At 39.1% G+C, this 16914-nt stretch overlaps 1 protein-coding gene across 5 annotated transcripts in view; it reads left to right on the top strand.

Annotated features, from left to right (window-relative positions):
- The window catches only part of gramd1a (GRAM domain containing 1A), a 78448-nt gene that overhangs the window by 18580 nt on the left and 42954 nt on the right, over positions 1-16914 (top strand). For 4 of the 5 annotated variants that reach the window (XM_034174169.1, XM_034174166.1, XM_034174170.1 and 1 more), the window contains one exon: positions 15374-15593. In XM_034174169.1, the coding sequence (XP_034030060.1) occupies positions 15374-15593 (220 nt within the window). Of the gene's footprint in view, positions 1-11138; positions 11280-15373; positions 15594-16914 lie in introns of those variants that run through there. The other variant, XM_034174171.1, reaches the window with a different exon arrangement.

Below are 16914 nucleotides of genomic sequence, written 5' to 3'. Positions count from 1 at the left end.
AAAATCTTTTCTAAACCTGTGAGACACATCGAAGTGGACACGGTTCGAAAAATTAAGCTGGTTTTCTGTGAAAATTTTAACGGCTGATGAGAGATTTTGAGGTGATACTGTCGCTTTAAGGACTTCCCACGGTGCGAGACGTCGCGCAGTGCTCTCAGGCGCCGTCGTCAGCCTGTTTCAAGCTGAAAACCTCCACATTTCAGGCTCTATTGATTCAGGACGTCGTGAGAGAACAGAGAAGTTTCAGAAGAAGTCGGTTTCAGCATTTTATCCGGATATTCCACTGTTAAAGGAGATTTTTTTTAATGAAAGACGTGCGGACGGATTGCAGCGTCGGCTCGCAGCCGCCGCGACGCTCCGCCACTGGAAAAACACCTCTGTTGGAAGCCTTAAGGACAAGTTGGAACATGTCCAGCTGTTAAACAATTTCTCATATACTCACTCCACTGAAAGCCATCAAAAGCCGCCTGGATTTTACAAATGGTTATCAACACGGAGGTGTTTTTCCTGTGCCGCCGCACCGCGCCGGCTGCGTCCCGACGCGCGGACCATCCGCACGTCTTTCATTAAAAAAATCTCCTTTAACAGTGGAATATCCGGATAAAATGCTGAAACGACTTCTTCTGAAACTTCTCTGTTCTCTCACGACGTCCTGGATCAATAGAGCCTGAAATGTGGAGGTTTTCAGCTTGAAACAGGCTGATGATGGCGCCTGGGACCGCTGCGCGATGTTTCGCACCATGGGAAGTCCTTAAAGCGACAGTATCACCTCAAAATCTCTCATCAGCCGTTAAAATTTTCACTGAAAACCAGCTTAATTTTTCGAACCGTGTCCACTTCGATGTGTCTCACAGGTTTAGAAAAAATTTTGATCAAACAAAGCGCCAGTCTCTCAGACAAAGGAATTCCGACGAGGGGCTGGACGACTCCTCCCACAAGGAGTGCTCACAGGCGAATGACGTCACCGACAGGCGTGGAAAAACTCACGCATGCGCTTGAGGGTTCAAGCATGTCTGACGTAAAAACATATGAATGAAATCCATATAGTTTTTGAAAAAAATAAAAAGGACCTATACTTTATTGACAGCCCTCGTATTTCCAGAAATGACCTCTTCCATCCACATTAAATTTTTCTCTTAATCTCTCAAAAGAGAGAAAATTACCCCTCTCAAATAGGTCATCCAGTATTCTGATACCTTTTCTCAACCATTGGGCCCCCAAAAAATTGTCTGTTTTCCTATTTTTATTTTAGTATTGTGCCATATACGTAGATGCATACGTTTGGGTGTTGTGGGAAATGTTGCATTTCTTATGTACTTCCTGCCAAACTTTCCTGGAATGTATTAAAATTGGATTCATCATATTATTGTTCTTCTGTTTTATCATTTGAGCAAGGGTTTCAGTGGGTTTAAAAGGCCAGGTAAGCTCTTGCTCATTTAAAATCCAATCCAAATCATAATTTGCTCCACCCCAAGGTATCATTCCAGTTAGATAATTTATTTGCAGGGCAACAACCATTTTAATTGTATTTATTTTCCCCCAAAGTGTTAAATTCAGCCTGCTCCAGTTATCCAAATTAAAGTTTATTTTATTTAATAGTTTTTCCATATTCGTAACAATAATTTCTCCTATATCTGGATTTAGTTCTATCCCTAAATATTGCACACCCTTCAGGACCCATTTGAAGTTAAAGTTATTTAATAGATTATTGGAGCAGGTCTGAGATACTGGCATGGCTTCTGATTTATGCCAGTTAATACAATACCCTGAGACTTTAGAATATGTTTTGATAATTTCCAACAGCATTTCTGTAGAGCTGGTTGGGTCTTGACACAGTACCAAAATGTCATCAGCATAAAGAAACAGTTTATGTGCCCTACCTCCTCCAGTAACTCCTCTGACTTTTGATTCCTCTCTTATCATTACAGCTAAAGGTTCAAGAAATATTGTGAACAAGGGTGTACTAAGACTGCATGCTTGACGTGTTGATCGAGATATGTTAAAAAACTGAGACACTGTCCCATTAGTAAAAACTGCAGCCCTTGGATTATCCATCTACAGAAATTGGCACCAAATCCAAATCTTTACAGAGTCGCAATAGGAAAGCCCACTCCACCCTATCAAAGGCTTTTTGGGCATCTAAAGATATGGCTACCGCAGGTTGTGAGTTAGTCTTATTCATCCATAGCAGATGTAATAGTCTCACGTTATCAGTCGATGATCTATTTTTTATAAATCCCACTTGATCTCTGTGTATAATTGTTGGCAAAACTTTGTCCAACCTCAGAGCCAATATCTTGTTAGTAGTACAATCAGCATTAATTAAGCTTATGGGTCTATAATTGGCTGGGTCTGCTAAATCTTTATCTTTTTTTTTGGTATTAGGGATATAATAGCCTTGTTAAAACTGTCCAGATGTGAACCATATTGAAATACTTCATGAAAAACCTCTGTAAGCACAGGGCAAAGGAAATCTATATATTTCTTACAAAATTCTGCTGGGAAGCCATCCACACCTGGTGATTTCCCATTTTTCATAGACATAATAGCAGTTCTTACTTCAGCATCCACTATGGGAATATCCAAAAATCCAAAGATTTGATTTAAGCCTAAATAATGAATATTCTGTCTTTCTATTATATATTTCATGCAATTCAGATTTTAGCTGACAAATTTTCTGAAAATGTTCCTCATCATATTGTTCTGCCAAATTTTTTTCTAAGTCAGTTATTTCCTTTTCTAATGATTGCATTTTTTCTTTGCTCTCCTTTTTCTTCCATGAGCTGTAGGCCATAAACTTTCCTCTGATAAATGCTTTAAGAGTATCCCACACCATGGATAATCTCTCTTTTCCTTTATTTAAGTCCAAAAATATTCCTATGTCTTCCCCACGTTTTGTGGCAAATTGATCATCCTGTAACAAACTTGTATTCATTCTCCATTGTCCAACCGTATACCTATGCACATTTAAGTCTAGATGTAGTTCCACCGGTGCATGGTCTGTTATTGCTATGACCCCTATATTACAGTCTGTAACCCTGTCAACAAGTAAGTAAGAAATAAGAACGACATCTATTTGTGAGTATGTTCTATGGGAGTAGAATGTGTATCCCCTTTCTTGTGAGTTAGTAAGTCTCCAAATATCAGTTAGACCCAGGTCCTTCTGAAGACTATGTAAAGCAGTTCTATCTCTAAAGGTCAGGCTGGGTCTGTCTTTGCTACGATCTAGGCGATTATCTAGTACTTGTTTAAAGTCTCCTCCTACAACCCCTGGCAAAATTTATGGAATCACCGGCCTCGGAGGATGTTCATTCAGTTGTTTAATTTTGTAGAAAAAAAGCAGATCACAGACATGACACAAAACTAAAGTCATTTCAAATGGCAGCTTTCTGGCTTTAAGAAACACGATAAGAAATCAGGAAAAAAAAATTGTGGCAGTCAGTAACGGTTACTTTTTTAGACCAAGCAGAGGGGAAAAAATATGGACTCACTCAATTCTGAGGAAAAAATTATGGAATCATGAAAAACAAAAGAACGCTCCAACACATCACTAGTATTTTGTTGCACCACCTCTGGCTTTTATAACAGCTTGCAGTCTCTGAGGCATGGACTTAATGAGTGACAACAGTACTCTTCATCAGTCTGGCTCCAACTTTCTCTGATTGCTGTTGCCAGATCAGCTTTGCAGGTTGGAGCCTTGTCATGGACCATTTTCTTCAACTTCCACCAAAGATTTTCAATTGGATTAAGATCCGGACTATTTGCAGGCCATGACATTGACCCTATGTGTCTTTTTGCAAGAAATGTTTTCACAGTTTTTGCTCTATGGCAAGATGCATTATTATCTTGAAAAATTATTTCATCATCCCCAAACATCCTTTCAATTGATGAGGTAAGAAAAGTGTCCAAAATATCAACATAAACTTGTGCATTTATTGATGATGTAATGACAGCCATCTCCCCAGTGCCTTTACCTGACATGTAGCCCCATATCATCAATGACTGTGGAATTTTACATGTTCGATTCAGGCAGTCATCTTTATAAATCTCATTGGAACTGCACCAAACAAAAGTTCCAGCATCATCACCTTGCCCAATGCAGATTCGAGATTCATCACTGAATATGACTTTCATCCAGGCATCCACAGTCCATGATTGCTTTTCCTTAGCCCATTGTAACCTTGTTTTTTTCTGTTTAGGTGTTAATGATGGCTTTTGTTTAGCTTTTCTGTATGTAAATCCCATTTCCTTTAGGCGGTTTCTTACAGTTTGGTCACAGACGTTGACTCCAGTTTCCTCCCATTCGTTCCTCATTTGTTTTGTTGTGCATTTTCGATTTTTGAGACATACTGCTTTAAGTTTTCTGTCTTGACGCTTTGATGTCTTCCTTGGTCTACCAGTATGTTTGCCTTTAACAATCTTCCCATGTTGTTTGTATTTGGTCCAGAGTTTAGACACAGCTGACTGTGAACAACCAACATCTTTTGCAACATTGCGTGATGATTTACCCTCTTTTAAGAGTTTGATAATCCTCTCCTTTGTTTCAATTGACATCTCTCATGTTGGAGCCATGATTCATGTCAGTCCACTTGGTGCAACAGCTCTCCAAGGTGTGATCACTCCTTTTTAGATGCAGACTAACGAGCAGATCTGATTTGATGCAGGTGTTAGTTTTGGGGATGAAAATTTACAGGGTGATTCCATAATTTATTCCTCAGACTTGAGTGAGTCCATATTTTTTTTCCCTCTGCTTGGTCTAAAAAAGTAACCGTTACTGACTGCCACAATTTTTTTTTTCTTGATTTCTTATAGTGTTTCTTAAAGTCAGAAAGTTGCCTTTGAAATGACTTTAGTTTTGTGTCATGTCTGTGATCTGCTTTTTTTCTACAAAATTAAATAACTGAATGAACATCCTCCAAGGCCGGTGATTCCATAATTATTGCCAGGGGTTGTAAAATGATTTGTCCATCCGTGCCACCCAGCATTTTATTGACTTCATGGAAGAAAGCCGGGTTTTCATTGTTTGGGGCATACATATTGCATAGTACAACTTTGGTTCCATTAATCAGAGCTTCCACTCCAAAGATGCATCCATCAGGGTCTTTAAATTGCTTTAAAAGGATAAAATTGAGTCTTCTGTTGACAAGGATAGCAACCCCGCATCTCTTGCTGGATACAGAATTATGAAACACCTCTCCTACCCAATCCCGGTCGTATTTAATGTTGTATGTAATGGCATCAGTAATTTTACCAGCTCTTAGTAACTTCATCCCTTAAGACCTGTTACTGAGAAAATAAGTGGCTCATAACTTTTAATGCCCACACCAAGGCAAATAGTTATAACAACCACTGCACAATCTCCAAATTATGATGATATAAACACCCAAACCGAGGTTAGCATGTTAGCTTAGCTGGTTCAGACTTAGTGATAGGGCCATATTCAGGCTTCTTTTGTCAGACAATAGAGTCAGCCATGCTCCACCTCTTCATCCATTTGTGGGTATGTCGTGAGTCGTAACACAGCCATAGTCAGTGCTGTCAACTTGATAATGCCCTGATAAGGCTTCATATCAGCTCTTCCAGGTCTCTATAGAAAATCTGTGGCTGAGGTCATGCAGGCTTTGTTCAGTGTATATGTAGTCTATACTGACAGTCACTGATTAATTGTAATTGTGTTTCTCACCTGTCATATCAGCAGTTTTCATTCAGTCAATAATTTTGTATGCATTTAATTTAATTTATTTCATTTATATAGCACCAAATCACAACAAAGTTGCCTCCAGGCACTTAACATGAGTAAGGTCTAGCCTTACCAACCCTTAGAGCAAGCACACAAGTGACACTGGTAAGGAAAAACTCCCTCTGATGATGATGAGGAAGAAACCTCAAGCAGACCAGACTCAGAGGGGTGACCCACTGCTTAGGACATTCTAACAATTACAAGTTTTTTACAAAGCTGAAGAAACAGAAAACCAGAGTAACCTCAAAAACAAAGTCCATTATTGAGATGACCACACAAGTTATTGCACTGCAGGCAGGGGCCATCCGGCACCCTGGGGTGCATGGCCAGTGTCCATCCATCACATAATCAGTGGGCCTGTCCTCCTGGTAGAATATATTCCAAAAGCAGACTGCAGTGTGCTGCCTCAGATTCAGCCATGGCATCTCATGGTCAGTCCAGCACCGTATGGTGTGCAGCTGTCAGCCTTGTGCAAACTCATCAGTGCCTTAAACAGAGAGAAAAAGGGCAGAATCAGTTGGCTGGAAAAACTGTACCTAAGGTATGATGAGATCGACAGCAAAGCAGAGAGAATACTAGGGTGATTCCCGGTGATGTCACAGGCTGGGAACTAGCTGCAAAACTCTGTTTCGTTTGTGTATAAATATATCGTCTTTGTCATATATTATGTCAAAGCTAGCGAGAAATAAACACTGAAAATGCCGTTTTTGGAACCTAATAACACCTCTGAACTTATTTTGCATCACAGGTTGGTAGCTAACTTCCTATGGAGTTAAATTTGTCTCCATAATACCAGCAGCAAATGCACAGAGGGTGACTTACAAATATTCCTTGATTTGCATAACTTCTGCTTTTGTCAAAAGCTCATGCACATGCACACACAAAGCCTCCTGCAAACACTGTTAAAATGCAAATATTGTTTTTGATTGACTGATTAATAGAGGGACTTGAGCATGTACAAATCGTATGTAAGACAACAGGATCTTAATAATTAATTAAGCAACTGCAAATTATAAAGAACACAAGGCTCATACGGCCGAGGGTATCTTAGCATTGTGTTATATTTTTTTAAAATGCGTTCTTGAAAAGGTTTCTATTTACATTGAGCCGGTGAGGTTCACTTTGTCATTAATTTATTTTGGTTGTTGTTGGCGGGACAAAGCACTGTATCCTCTGTTTCAAGTTGAGAAACACACCTGGAATTTTATGGAATTTATTATCGAGAGGACTGATGCCTGAATGGAGCGCTGTGACTAGGGACTTCTTTAAAAACACTGTATATGTAAGGAATTAGTGTTTCCCAGATGTCATCTTCCAAAACAAGGGCATCTTGTCATTAGGCCATGATGAATCCAACTGAAATGATGTGACAGGTCAGATTAAGACTTTATATGTACTCAGTGTGTGTGAATTTGTTTAATAGTATTTGAAAGTCGGAACTGTATGAATGATGTGAGGACTAGAGCTTTAGCTTTAGCTGCTGGTTAGTGCTCGTTCCATTGTTTTGGTCTAAGGCGGACAGCAACACAGCACTGTGTCTTTCAAAAATACACAAACTCAGTGCTTCAATTTAAATACGCAGTAGGTCTATTTCAGATGATCAGCGCCGGCCCTCTTCCTCTTAAAAGGCTTTATTTTGCTCAGTGTCCCGCTTCTGCTGCCTGCTACAGAATGCTGCAATGTCTTCTCTGTTATTCATGGGAGCGTTACAGCGCCACATACAGGTCTGGCATATACAGTGTTTTCAGTCTCCCACAGCTGACATGGAATGTTATTAACTTCTTTGAGAATTTTTTTTTGTTCTAACACAGTTCAGAAACATCAATTTTTGGGTGGAACCCAAAACCGGAGATGTTGAAATACTGTTTCTGTATTTCAACGTTTGTTCTAACTAGTTCAGAAACATCAATTTTTGGGTGGAACCCAAAACCAGAGATGTTGAAATACTGTTTCTGTTTAACAGAAAGGGTTGCAAAAAAATTACAGTTCAAAGCCCTGTTTTTTTTTTTTTTGTTGTTTTTTTTTTTTCATTTATATAGCACCAAATCAGAACACAGTTGCCTCAAGGTGCTTCACACAGGTAAGGTCTAACCTTACTAACCCCCAGAGCAACAGTGGTAAGGAAAAACTCCCTCTGAGGAAGAAACCTCAAGCAGACCAGACTCAAAGGGGTGACCCTCTGCTTGGGCCATGCTACAGACATAAATTACAGAACAATTCACAGAACAATTCATGGATGAATATACAAAAAATGCCGTTGGTGCACAGGACAGTTGTGTTTTGAACACAACTGTAACTCCTAAAGCCTACTGGTGGCTGAAATCTTATTCCATGCATGTGACATATAATTTGTTTCCATGGTTTGATTAAATCGTGTTGCATTTAATCAAACAACGATATCAATTATTGGCAAGGTTTGAAGGCCGAGGCCAATATTTGCTTGCAGTTAAAAGTGTCAAGAAGGTGTCAAAATTCAGCAGAACACATTCTTAACACAGATCTTTCTTTAAATGTTTGGCAGCAAATGTTTAATTTACAGAACCTTTCAACATGACCTTCCCACAAAAGTGCAAGGAGCTATAAATAACATTATTGTGAAGTTGAACAAATAAATACAGCCAGCGCAGCTCCAGCCTGCACACTGCTGTCTTCCTCTATGCAAGTCTGTGGGACAGCAGGCTTCAGCGCTGACAGGGTGGAACTTCCCTAACAAATCAAGTAGTGCTGTGGGAGGGACTTTGCTACAAACAAGAAAGCAGTGATTCATTTTTTAAAAGAGTGGTAATGGCCCCTCAGTGCCTGAAGTAATTTTTTACTCCATATGATGGGTATTGCTCAGACATCAATTTGTCTATGTGATGCAAAATAACAAAGTAAGATTTATAATGCTTTGTGGTCTACTGTAAGAGCCACAACTTGAGGCAATTTAACTTAAATGATGCAAATGTTATTTTATGTTATGCATAGGTCATAAATAACTTAAAAGGTTAAATGTAACACAGTGCTACAATACCCTTGGCCATATTGTGTTCTTTTTAATTTGCAGTTGTTTAATTAATTATTAAGATCCTACTGTCTTATGTACAATTTGTACATGTTCAATAAAGCCCTCTATCTATCAATCAATCAATCAAAAACAATATTTATGTTTTAAGAGTGGAAATTGTGCAAATCAAGGAATATTTGTAGATTACCCTTTGTGCATTTGCTGGTATTAAGGAGACAAATTTAACTCCACGGGAAGTTAGCTACCAGCCTGTGATGTCACCATGCTAACAGCCGCAAAATAAGCTCAGAGGTGTTATTGGGTTCCAAAAACGGCATTTTCGGTTTTAGAAGTGTTTATTTCTCTCTAGCTTTTACATAATATATGGCAAAGGTGATATATTTACACACAAACGAAACATGCAGCTAGCTACGAGCCTGTGATGTCAGCACTCTAACGTTCACAAAATGTCTTGTAAATAAGTTCAGAGGTATTACTAGGTTCCAAAATCAGCGTTTTCAGTTTTAGAAGTGTTCACTTCTCGCTAGCTTTTACATAATATATGAGAAACATGCATATAAAACACAAAATGATGTGATTTTGGCGAGACCAGCCGCTGAAGACCGTTATGGTGCAGCAGCTCTGCTCTGATTGGCTGTCATGCCCACCACTCAAAAACAAAACTGAACAAATTGCAACAGAATGTGACTTTTTCACCTCTTAAAATAGGTTAAGGTTAGCCATCTTTGAAGTTGTTCAAGGTCTATGTCCCAAGAATGTTTCCAGTGAATTTGAACATCCTGGCAGGAATAGGACTGAACTTATGCTGAGAACAGACAGACAGACGAAAAGCCTTTGCAATATCCGATGACCATATTTGATGACCTTGAGTAAAAACACATTAATATTTGATGGACATAGTATTTGTTCCCTTTTTCCAAAACTGTGTGTGTTAAATTGATGGAGCTCTCTTCCTCACTGAATAAATGCTGCTGTGTAAATGTAAATTTTCACACAGTCCAGTTGGGCAGAGTTTTCTGCCATCTTGACAACTTTTTTTTTCTCTTTCAACATTTTAGAGTGGGATTGCATTGCTTTTTTTTTTCTTAAAAAAACAAACAAAACTTTAATCTTATTTGAACAACAGCTGAACCTGAACTAATTTCATTATAAACCTGCTCTTTAAAGAATAAAACTTGGATGCAGCCTATCCCAGCAGACACAAGGCGAGAGGTGGGATACACCTTGGACAGGACGCCAGTCTGCGGCAGGGCCTGCCAATTATTTATTACCCTCTACTGGTCGTATGAACATAATGACATTCATCAACTCTTATTGGTTGGTTGAGGCACCGAGTAGGCAATATAAACTACATTTGGTTAAATTTCAACTTGTGGAGATTATAAAAGTAGAGAACATAACCTTTTCCAAGCACCAAGACAGTCTTCACATTACGTACTTTTGTGCGGCTAAAGGAAGGACTGGGCTTCAAGTGTACAGTGAAATGATGTGGAGGAAAAGCTGCAAATCCTCATATAAAGTTGCAGTGTGAAAGAATTTGGCATTTTCCTTGTTGAGACTAATCACTTACAAAAATATTAGTTTGACTTTGAGTGATTGTCAGTACTTCTAATGAGCTTAATCCATCCTCAGACTTCTGCTTTTTGCTCACATCTCTGTACAAGTATGTCTTTGCTGAAACAAGAAATTTTCTTCATTAGCCAGTATAGGTCTTGTCCTACATGCCCAAATTAATTATTTATTGCAGCAGCATTCATTTGGAACTAAACAGTTTCCCTTTTCTCAGTGATGTTTTGAAACATTAAACTGACATTATGCACCATGAGTGAACATGAGTAAAGCAGATTACACAGAGGGAGAGAGAATGGTGGCAATGTGGGCCTGGCCGGGCTCACTCTGGATTATGATGTGGACTCTAATTCAGAAGGATAGACAGGGATTGGGTGTGTTCTGGTTTTTGGCCAAGAGGATTCAGGCAGCCATGGGCTCTTTATACTTTTTGTGGGGTGTGTCAATGATTTGAAGTACTGAACTCCACAGAACCTCCCATCGGTTTTAATATTGCCCCTGTCCCATCTTTTATTGGAACCTGTTGCAGGCCTGAAATGCAAGACTTAATTTAACAAATTAAATAAATGAACCTGCACAGTTTGCATTTATTTTTCTAGCATGTATTTCTCATATTTAAGATGTAAAAAGAAGGCATTATTGCTGCTGCTGCTTGTGCAGCCGTGGCCCCTCAGTCAGTGTGAACCTCCTTTACCTTATCTGCGCCCCGCTCAACACTGCCTCCTCCTCCTCATCCTCCTCCTCCTCCCTGCCTGTTTGCAGGAAGGATTAGGGATGGACGAGGAGAGGACAGCACGTTATTAAGAGGTATAAGAGCCGAGCGTTCGTACCGCGGCGCTAACGGCTGAAGATCCCGGCATCGTCTGGCTGGCTTTAGCTGCACCGGTGCCATATTGACGCGAGAGTGACCAGCAGCGTGTTTGGACATCCTTAGGCTTGTACACATCTCCATGACATGTTCGAGTAAGTGACGGATCAGTGACCGGTGTTCTGTTAAATTCCCGCTCAGAACGTGGATGGAACCGGATCAGTATTTTGTGTCAGAGCGCAGGTGTGCAGCCACAAGCCCCGCATTATTCATTGTCATTCAAAAGTAATAGGAAAATGAATGACATTTGACTTGCTTTTGGTGTGTGTGTGTGTGTGTGTGTGTGTGTGTGTGTGTCTGGTTAGCCGAGTAGCAGCTAGCTGTGGATGAGTTCGTGTGTGAGTACTATGGGTTTTACCATTTGGGCTGCTGGTGGCTTTAACTCCGGTTTGTAAACACTTTCATCATCGCAGTTTATTTTGCAGCGCTGTCGTCGATGCTCACCTTAAATGAGTATTTTGTGGATTTTTTTTTGTTTGTTTTTTAATTAATCGGTGCTGCTGGTGGATCAGCTTCACTCTTGGCTGGCTGTCTCATCCAGACAACAGCGATCTCTCTGCTGTCTGCTTCAGTGCACGCTGTGCTCAGGACAGAGGGTCCACAGAGGGATCTGGATCAGACCTCTGAAGGTTAGAACGGTGAACCGCAAGCGTGGAAGTGTCACGTGTGTTTTGGCGGAAGAATGAAGCCAGTGGAAAGTGGACAATGCTGGAAGTGTTTGAATACGTTTCTAGTGCTGTTATACTCAGTGTCACATTATTGTAGTATTTACTAATTTCTTTAAAATTGATGCATACGTTTAGTGTATGGCATGTATATTCAGTTGGAATATTTATAGACCTCAAAAAGGCTTTTGATACAATTAATCATGACATATTAATCAATAAACTTGAACAGTATGGGATTAGGGGGTTGGTGTTGCACTGGGTGAGAAGCTACTTAAGTAACAGAAAACAGTTTGTGAAGTTGGGGGAATATACATCATCATGCTTGGACAATGCTTGTGGCGTCCCACAGGGGTCAGTATTGGGTCCAAAACTGTTTCTAATTTATATAAATGATATTGTCAATGTTTCCAAAATATTAAAATTAGTATTATTTGCAGATGACACAAGCATTTTTTGTTCAGGGGGGGATTTGCAGGAGTTACTGAGGAGGATCAGTATAGAAATGGGAAAATTGAAAATATGGTTTGACAGAAACAAATTATCATTAAACTTAAGTAAAACAAAATACATGTTATTTGGCTATTGTAATACAGACATACAGGTTCAGTTACAAGTCGAGGGGGTAGATATTGAAAGGGTACATGAAAATAAGTTTCTGGGGGTGATAATAGATGATAAGATAAACTGGAAGACTCATATAAAACATATACAAAGTAAACTGTCAAGAAGCATTTCAGTTCTAAACAAAGCGAAACATATTCTGGACCACAACTCACTCCGCATTCTTTACTGCTCACTGGTTTTACCATATTTACAGTACTGTGCAGAGGTATGGGGTAATACTTATAAAGGTACAACACAATCACTATCAGTAATGCAGAAAAGAGCTATAAGAATTATTCATAATACTGGCTATAGAGATCATACAAATCCACTATTTTTACAATCCAAATTCTTAAAATTCACAGACTTGGTTCATTTTCAAACAGTACAAATTGTGTATAAAGCAATAAACAATTTACTTCCAGCAAATATTAAAAATATGTTTTTTTAACAGATCAGGGGATTACAGTCTGAGGGGGAAATTTAATTTAAAGCATCAGTGGGCACGAACAACATTAAAAGGTTTCTGTATTTCTGTCTGTGGGGTGAGGATGTGGAACAGATTGGGAGTGGGGCTCAAGCAATGTCCAAGCATGAACCAGTTCAAACAGCGGTACAAAGATATGGTTTTTTTCTGGGTATAGGGAGGAGGAAGGGTAATGAGGGTTAGGGTGTTTTTGTTTTTTGCCGCGGCTTGTAAATATATAGTATTTTGTATGTAAGTAGGTATGTGTAGGTGTATATTTGTTTGTGTATATATGTTGATATGTGTATGTATATATGTATGTGTGTATATATATATATATATATATATGTATATATATATATATATATATATATATATATATATATATATTGAGATATATATATATATTGAGATATATATATATATTGAGATATATATATATATTGAGATATATATATATATTGAGATATATATATATATTGAGATATATATATATATATATATTGAGATATATATATATATTGAGATATATATATATATATATATATATATATTGATATCGGTTTAGGTGTGTAGGAATCTATGTGTATATGTGGCAAAGGGTATTACTGGTTGTGGGGAAGAAGGGGTAGGGATAAATAAGCTGATGCTTCACCCTACCCCTTTTCGGACATGTTGGGTACACAGTAGGAACTTTTTTGTTGTTGTCTTTACTGATCTATCTTGTAATTGTTGTTGTATCAAATGTTTGAAATAAACAGTTTTCATTCATTCATTCATTTATATTTACCAGATGTCAGGTTTGTTTTTTCCAAGTGCTTTTGTTTGGGCATGCAACTCAGGATTGTCTTCATATTTGATTAATATGTCAGTTATTTTCTCAGTCAATTAGTTGTTAAATGGTATGTAAATAATTGTTAAATTGCAGCGGATATGCTTTAATCCTTGTTAATTTATGTGTATTTTACATATATTAATCTTTTACTAAATTAAAACCAACCAACCAAATCTGTAGTATTCATTTATATTCTATTAATATGCTGATAATTTCAGCATTAGATGACTGTTGTCTCAGAGCCAACCTGACATGCATTTTTTTCAGTGCTTACATTTGTTTATTTGTCCACTTAAAAAAAATCAAATAAATAAATAGCGAATAATTGTAAGTTAACAAGACCATATGACACAATACAAAATTTTCTCATACAAAAAATATAGGGCGCTGATGTATAATAAAACAAAAGTGCACACAGTCCTCAAAATAAACTCAAAATAAATTCTCATTCACACACATATATACGAGGTCTATTAGAAAAGTATCCGACCTTATTATTTTTTTCAAACACCATATGGATTTGAATCACGTGTGATTACATCAGACATGCTTGAACCCTCGTGGGCATGCGAGAGTTTTTTCACGCCTGTCGGTTACGTCATTCGCCTGTGGGCAGTCTTTGAGTGAGGAGTCGCCCACCCTCTCGTCGTTTTTTCATTGTTTAGGAATGGCTCAGAGACTGTTGCTTTGTTTGATCAAATTTTTTTCAAAACTGTAAGGCACAACTGAGTGGACACCATTCGATAAATTCAGCTGGTTTTCGGTAAAAATTTTAACGGCTGATGAGTCTGGTAGTGTCGCCGTAAGGACGGCCCACGGCGCCTGACGGCGATCTGCGCTTCGAGGCGGCAGCGTCTCACCGTTTCAAGTTGAAAACTTCCACATTTCAGGCTCTGTTGACCCAGGAAGTCGTCAGAGAACAGAGAGCTTTCAGAAGAAGTCGGCATGAGGAGTTTATTCGTACATTCCATTGTTAACGGACATTTTGTAATGAAAGAACTGAAACTAGTGTACTGATATTTCTGGACATAATCATTATGAATGTAATCAATATAACTAAGTCCCTTTGGCTGCTCCCTTGTTTGCAGTCGGGGTTGCCACAGCAAATCCAAGGTGGATCTGTGTGTTGAATTGGCACAAGTTTTACGCCGGCTGCCATTTCTGCCGCAACTCCACATTACATGGAGAAATGTGGCAGGGGTGGGATTTGAACCCAGAACCTTCTGAACTGAAACCAAGCGCATTAACCACTTGGCCACCACCCCTGCTTTATGAATGTAATCAGTATGTCAGTCGATAATTAAAAATTGTACCTGGACCTGTACCTCTCTTCAGTTGAGAGCACCAGAAGAAAATTGGATATGCCCCATTTACAACATGTGTATAGTTGCAGAAGTTGTAAATTGATAAGGCAAGCGGCTTGACCAGTGACCTCTCGAGCTTTAAATCACAAGTGACCATTATGGAACCTTGATGGCTGTACTATTCAATAGAAAATGCTTTCAGCTTGTCTTCATTATGTGACGTTAAAAGCATTACAGAGCCAAACTTAACAATGAAAAATGGAGTTTCCACTGTGCTTCCATTACTTGGACCTTTGTCTTTTTCTCTCTCCAGTACAGCCAGTATCTCTCCACGCAGCACCCCCGGCAGCTCTCCTTCCCTGCGGCGCAGGGTTCTTGGGGGAAGCAGGGCCAGTGAGAGTGAGGGAGGCGGAGAAAAGAACAGTGGTGGTGGTGGAGGTGGTTCAGATGGCGTCCTACCCTCCATACCCTCTGCCTCCTCCATCACATCTGCCTACCCCATTGCTTCTCGTCACTTCAGCCGCAATGCTAAGGTAAAGTGGAATATTGATTGATATGAGAGACAAGTGTAAAGTGTGCTATCAATTGAGATGTCTGTGGATGTAGATGAGGCTGTAGCAAAGAGCATACAGCTTAACAGTTCAGCATATGATTTCTATACAGTGGAGCCCGACTGACATATCGATTGGCCCATACAGTGCAGTTCAGTATTGCTGGGACCCCATCAACCCTCCATCATATTGGCTATGAGACCACAGAAAAGCAATTAGTTGCCATTCGTTTTCAATCAGAGTGGGCATTTTACAGCAACAACAAACTTAAGCCCCGTTTCCACACAGACGGTAAGAGCTCCCGGAAGCGTCCCGGAAGAGTTTTTGGCTGTCTTAAGGATCACACGCCGTTGTTAACGCTGGCGCTAGGGGGCGTGGCTTAGTTCTGGCTTTACCGGGAATTGTCGAAAAAATTATTCAACATGTCGAAAATGTCAAGCTTGAATTACATTTCTTTGTTATGAGAGTGTGATAATGAAAAAGTTGAGAATTATTTCTATTTTTATTTAATGTATATATCCACAGACATATAGGTATTATCAGTGTATTTATTTATTTTTAACTCCCTCATGTCTGTATTGGCCTCCAAAAATCATGTTCGTAGGGCTCTACAATGCAAAACACTTTTCCATCTGTATTTGAGACTGGAGTCTCATACTTCTTGGAAGCAACATGTTTATAGTGCATCTAGAGCGTATTCACAACTCTTCAGTTTTTACACATTTTGTTATGTTACAGCCTTAATCCAAAATGGGAGCAAATTCATTTTTCCCTCAAAATTCTACTCACAACACCCCATAATGACAGGATGAAAAATTTTTTTTTTTTTTTTTGAAAATTTATTAAAAATAAAAAGTAAGAAATCACGTGCACATAAGTATTCACACCCTTTGCTCAGTACTTTGTTGATGCACCTTTGGCAGCAATTGCAGACTCAAGTCTTCTTGAATATGATGCCACAAACTTGGTGCACCTATCTTTGGGCAGTTTTGTCCATTCCTCTTTGCAGCACCTCTCAAGCTCCATCAGGTTGGATGGGGAGCATCGATGCACAGCCATTTTCAGATCTCTCCAGAGATGTTCAGTTGTATTTGGGTCTGGGCTTTGGCTATGTCACTCAAGGACATTCACAGAATTGTCCTGAAGCCATTCCTTTGATATCTTAGCTGTGTGCTTTGGGTTATTGTCCTACTGAAAGATGAACCGTCGCCCAGTCTGAGGTCAAAAGCGTGCTGGACCAGGTTTTCATCCAACATGTCTCTTTACATTGCTGCATTCATCTTTCCCTCAATCCTGAATACTT

This window comes from Thalassophryne amazonica, chromosome 7 (genome assembly GCF_902500255.1).
Source record: "Thalassophryne amazonica chromosome 7, fThaAma1.1, whole genome shotgun sequence".
Lineage (NCBI taxonomy): Eukaryota > Metazoa > Chordata > Actinopteri > Batrachoidiformes > Batrachoididae > Thalassophryne > Thalassophryne amazonica.
Note: the sequence above shows the minus strand (reverse complement) of the source record. Positions and strands in the feature narration are given on the sequence as shown.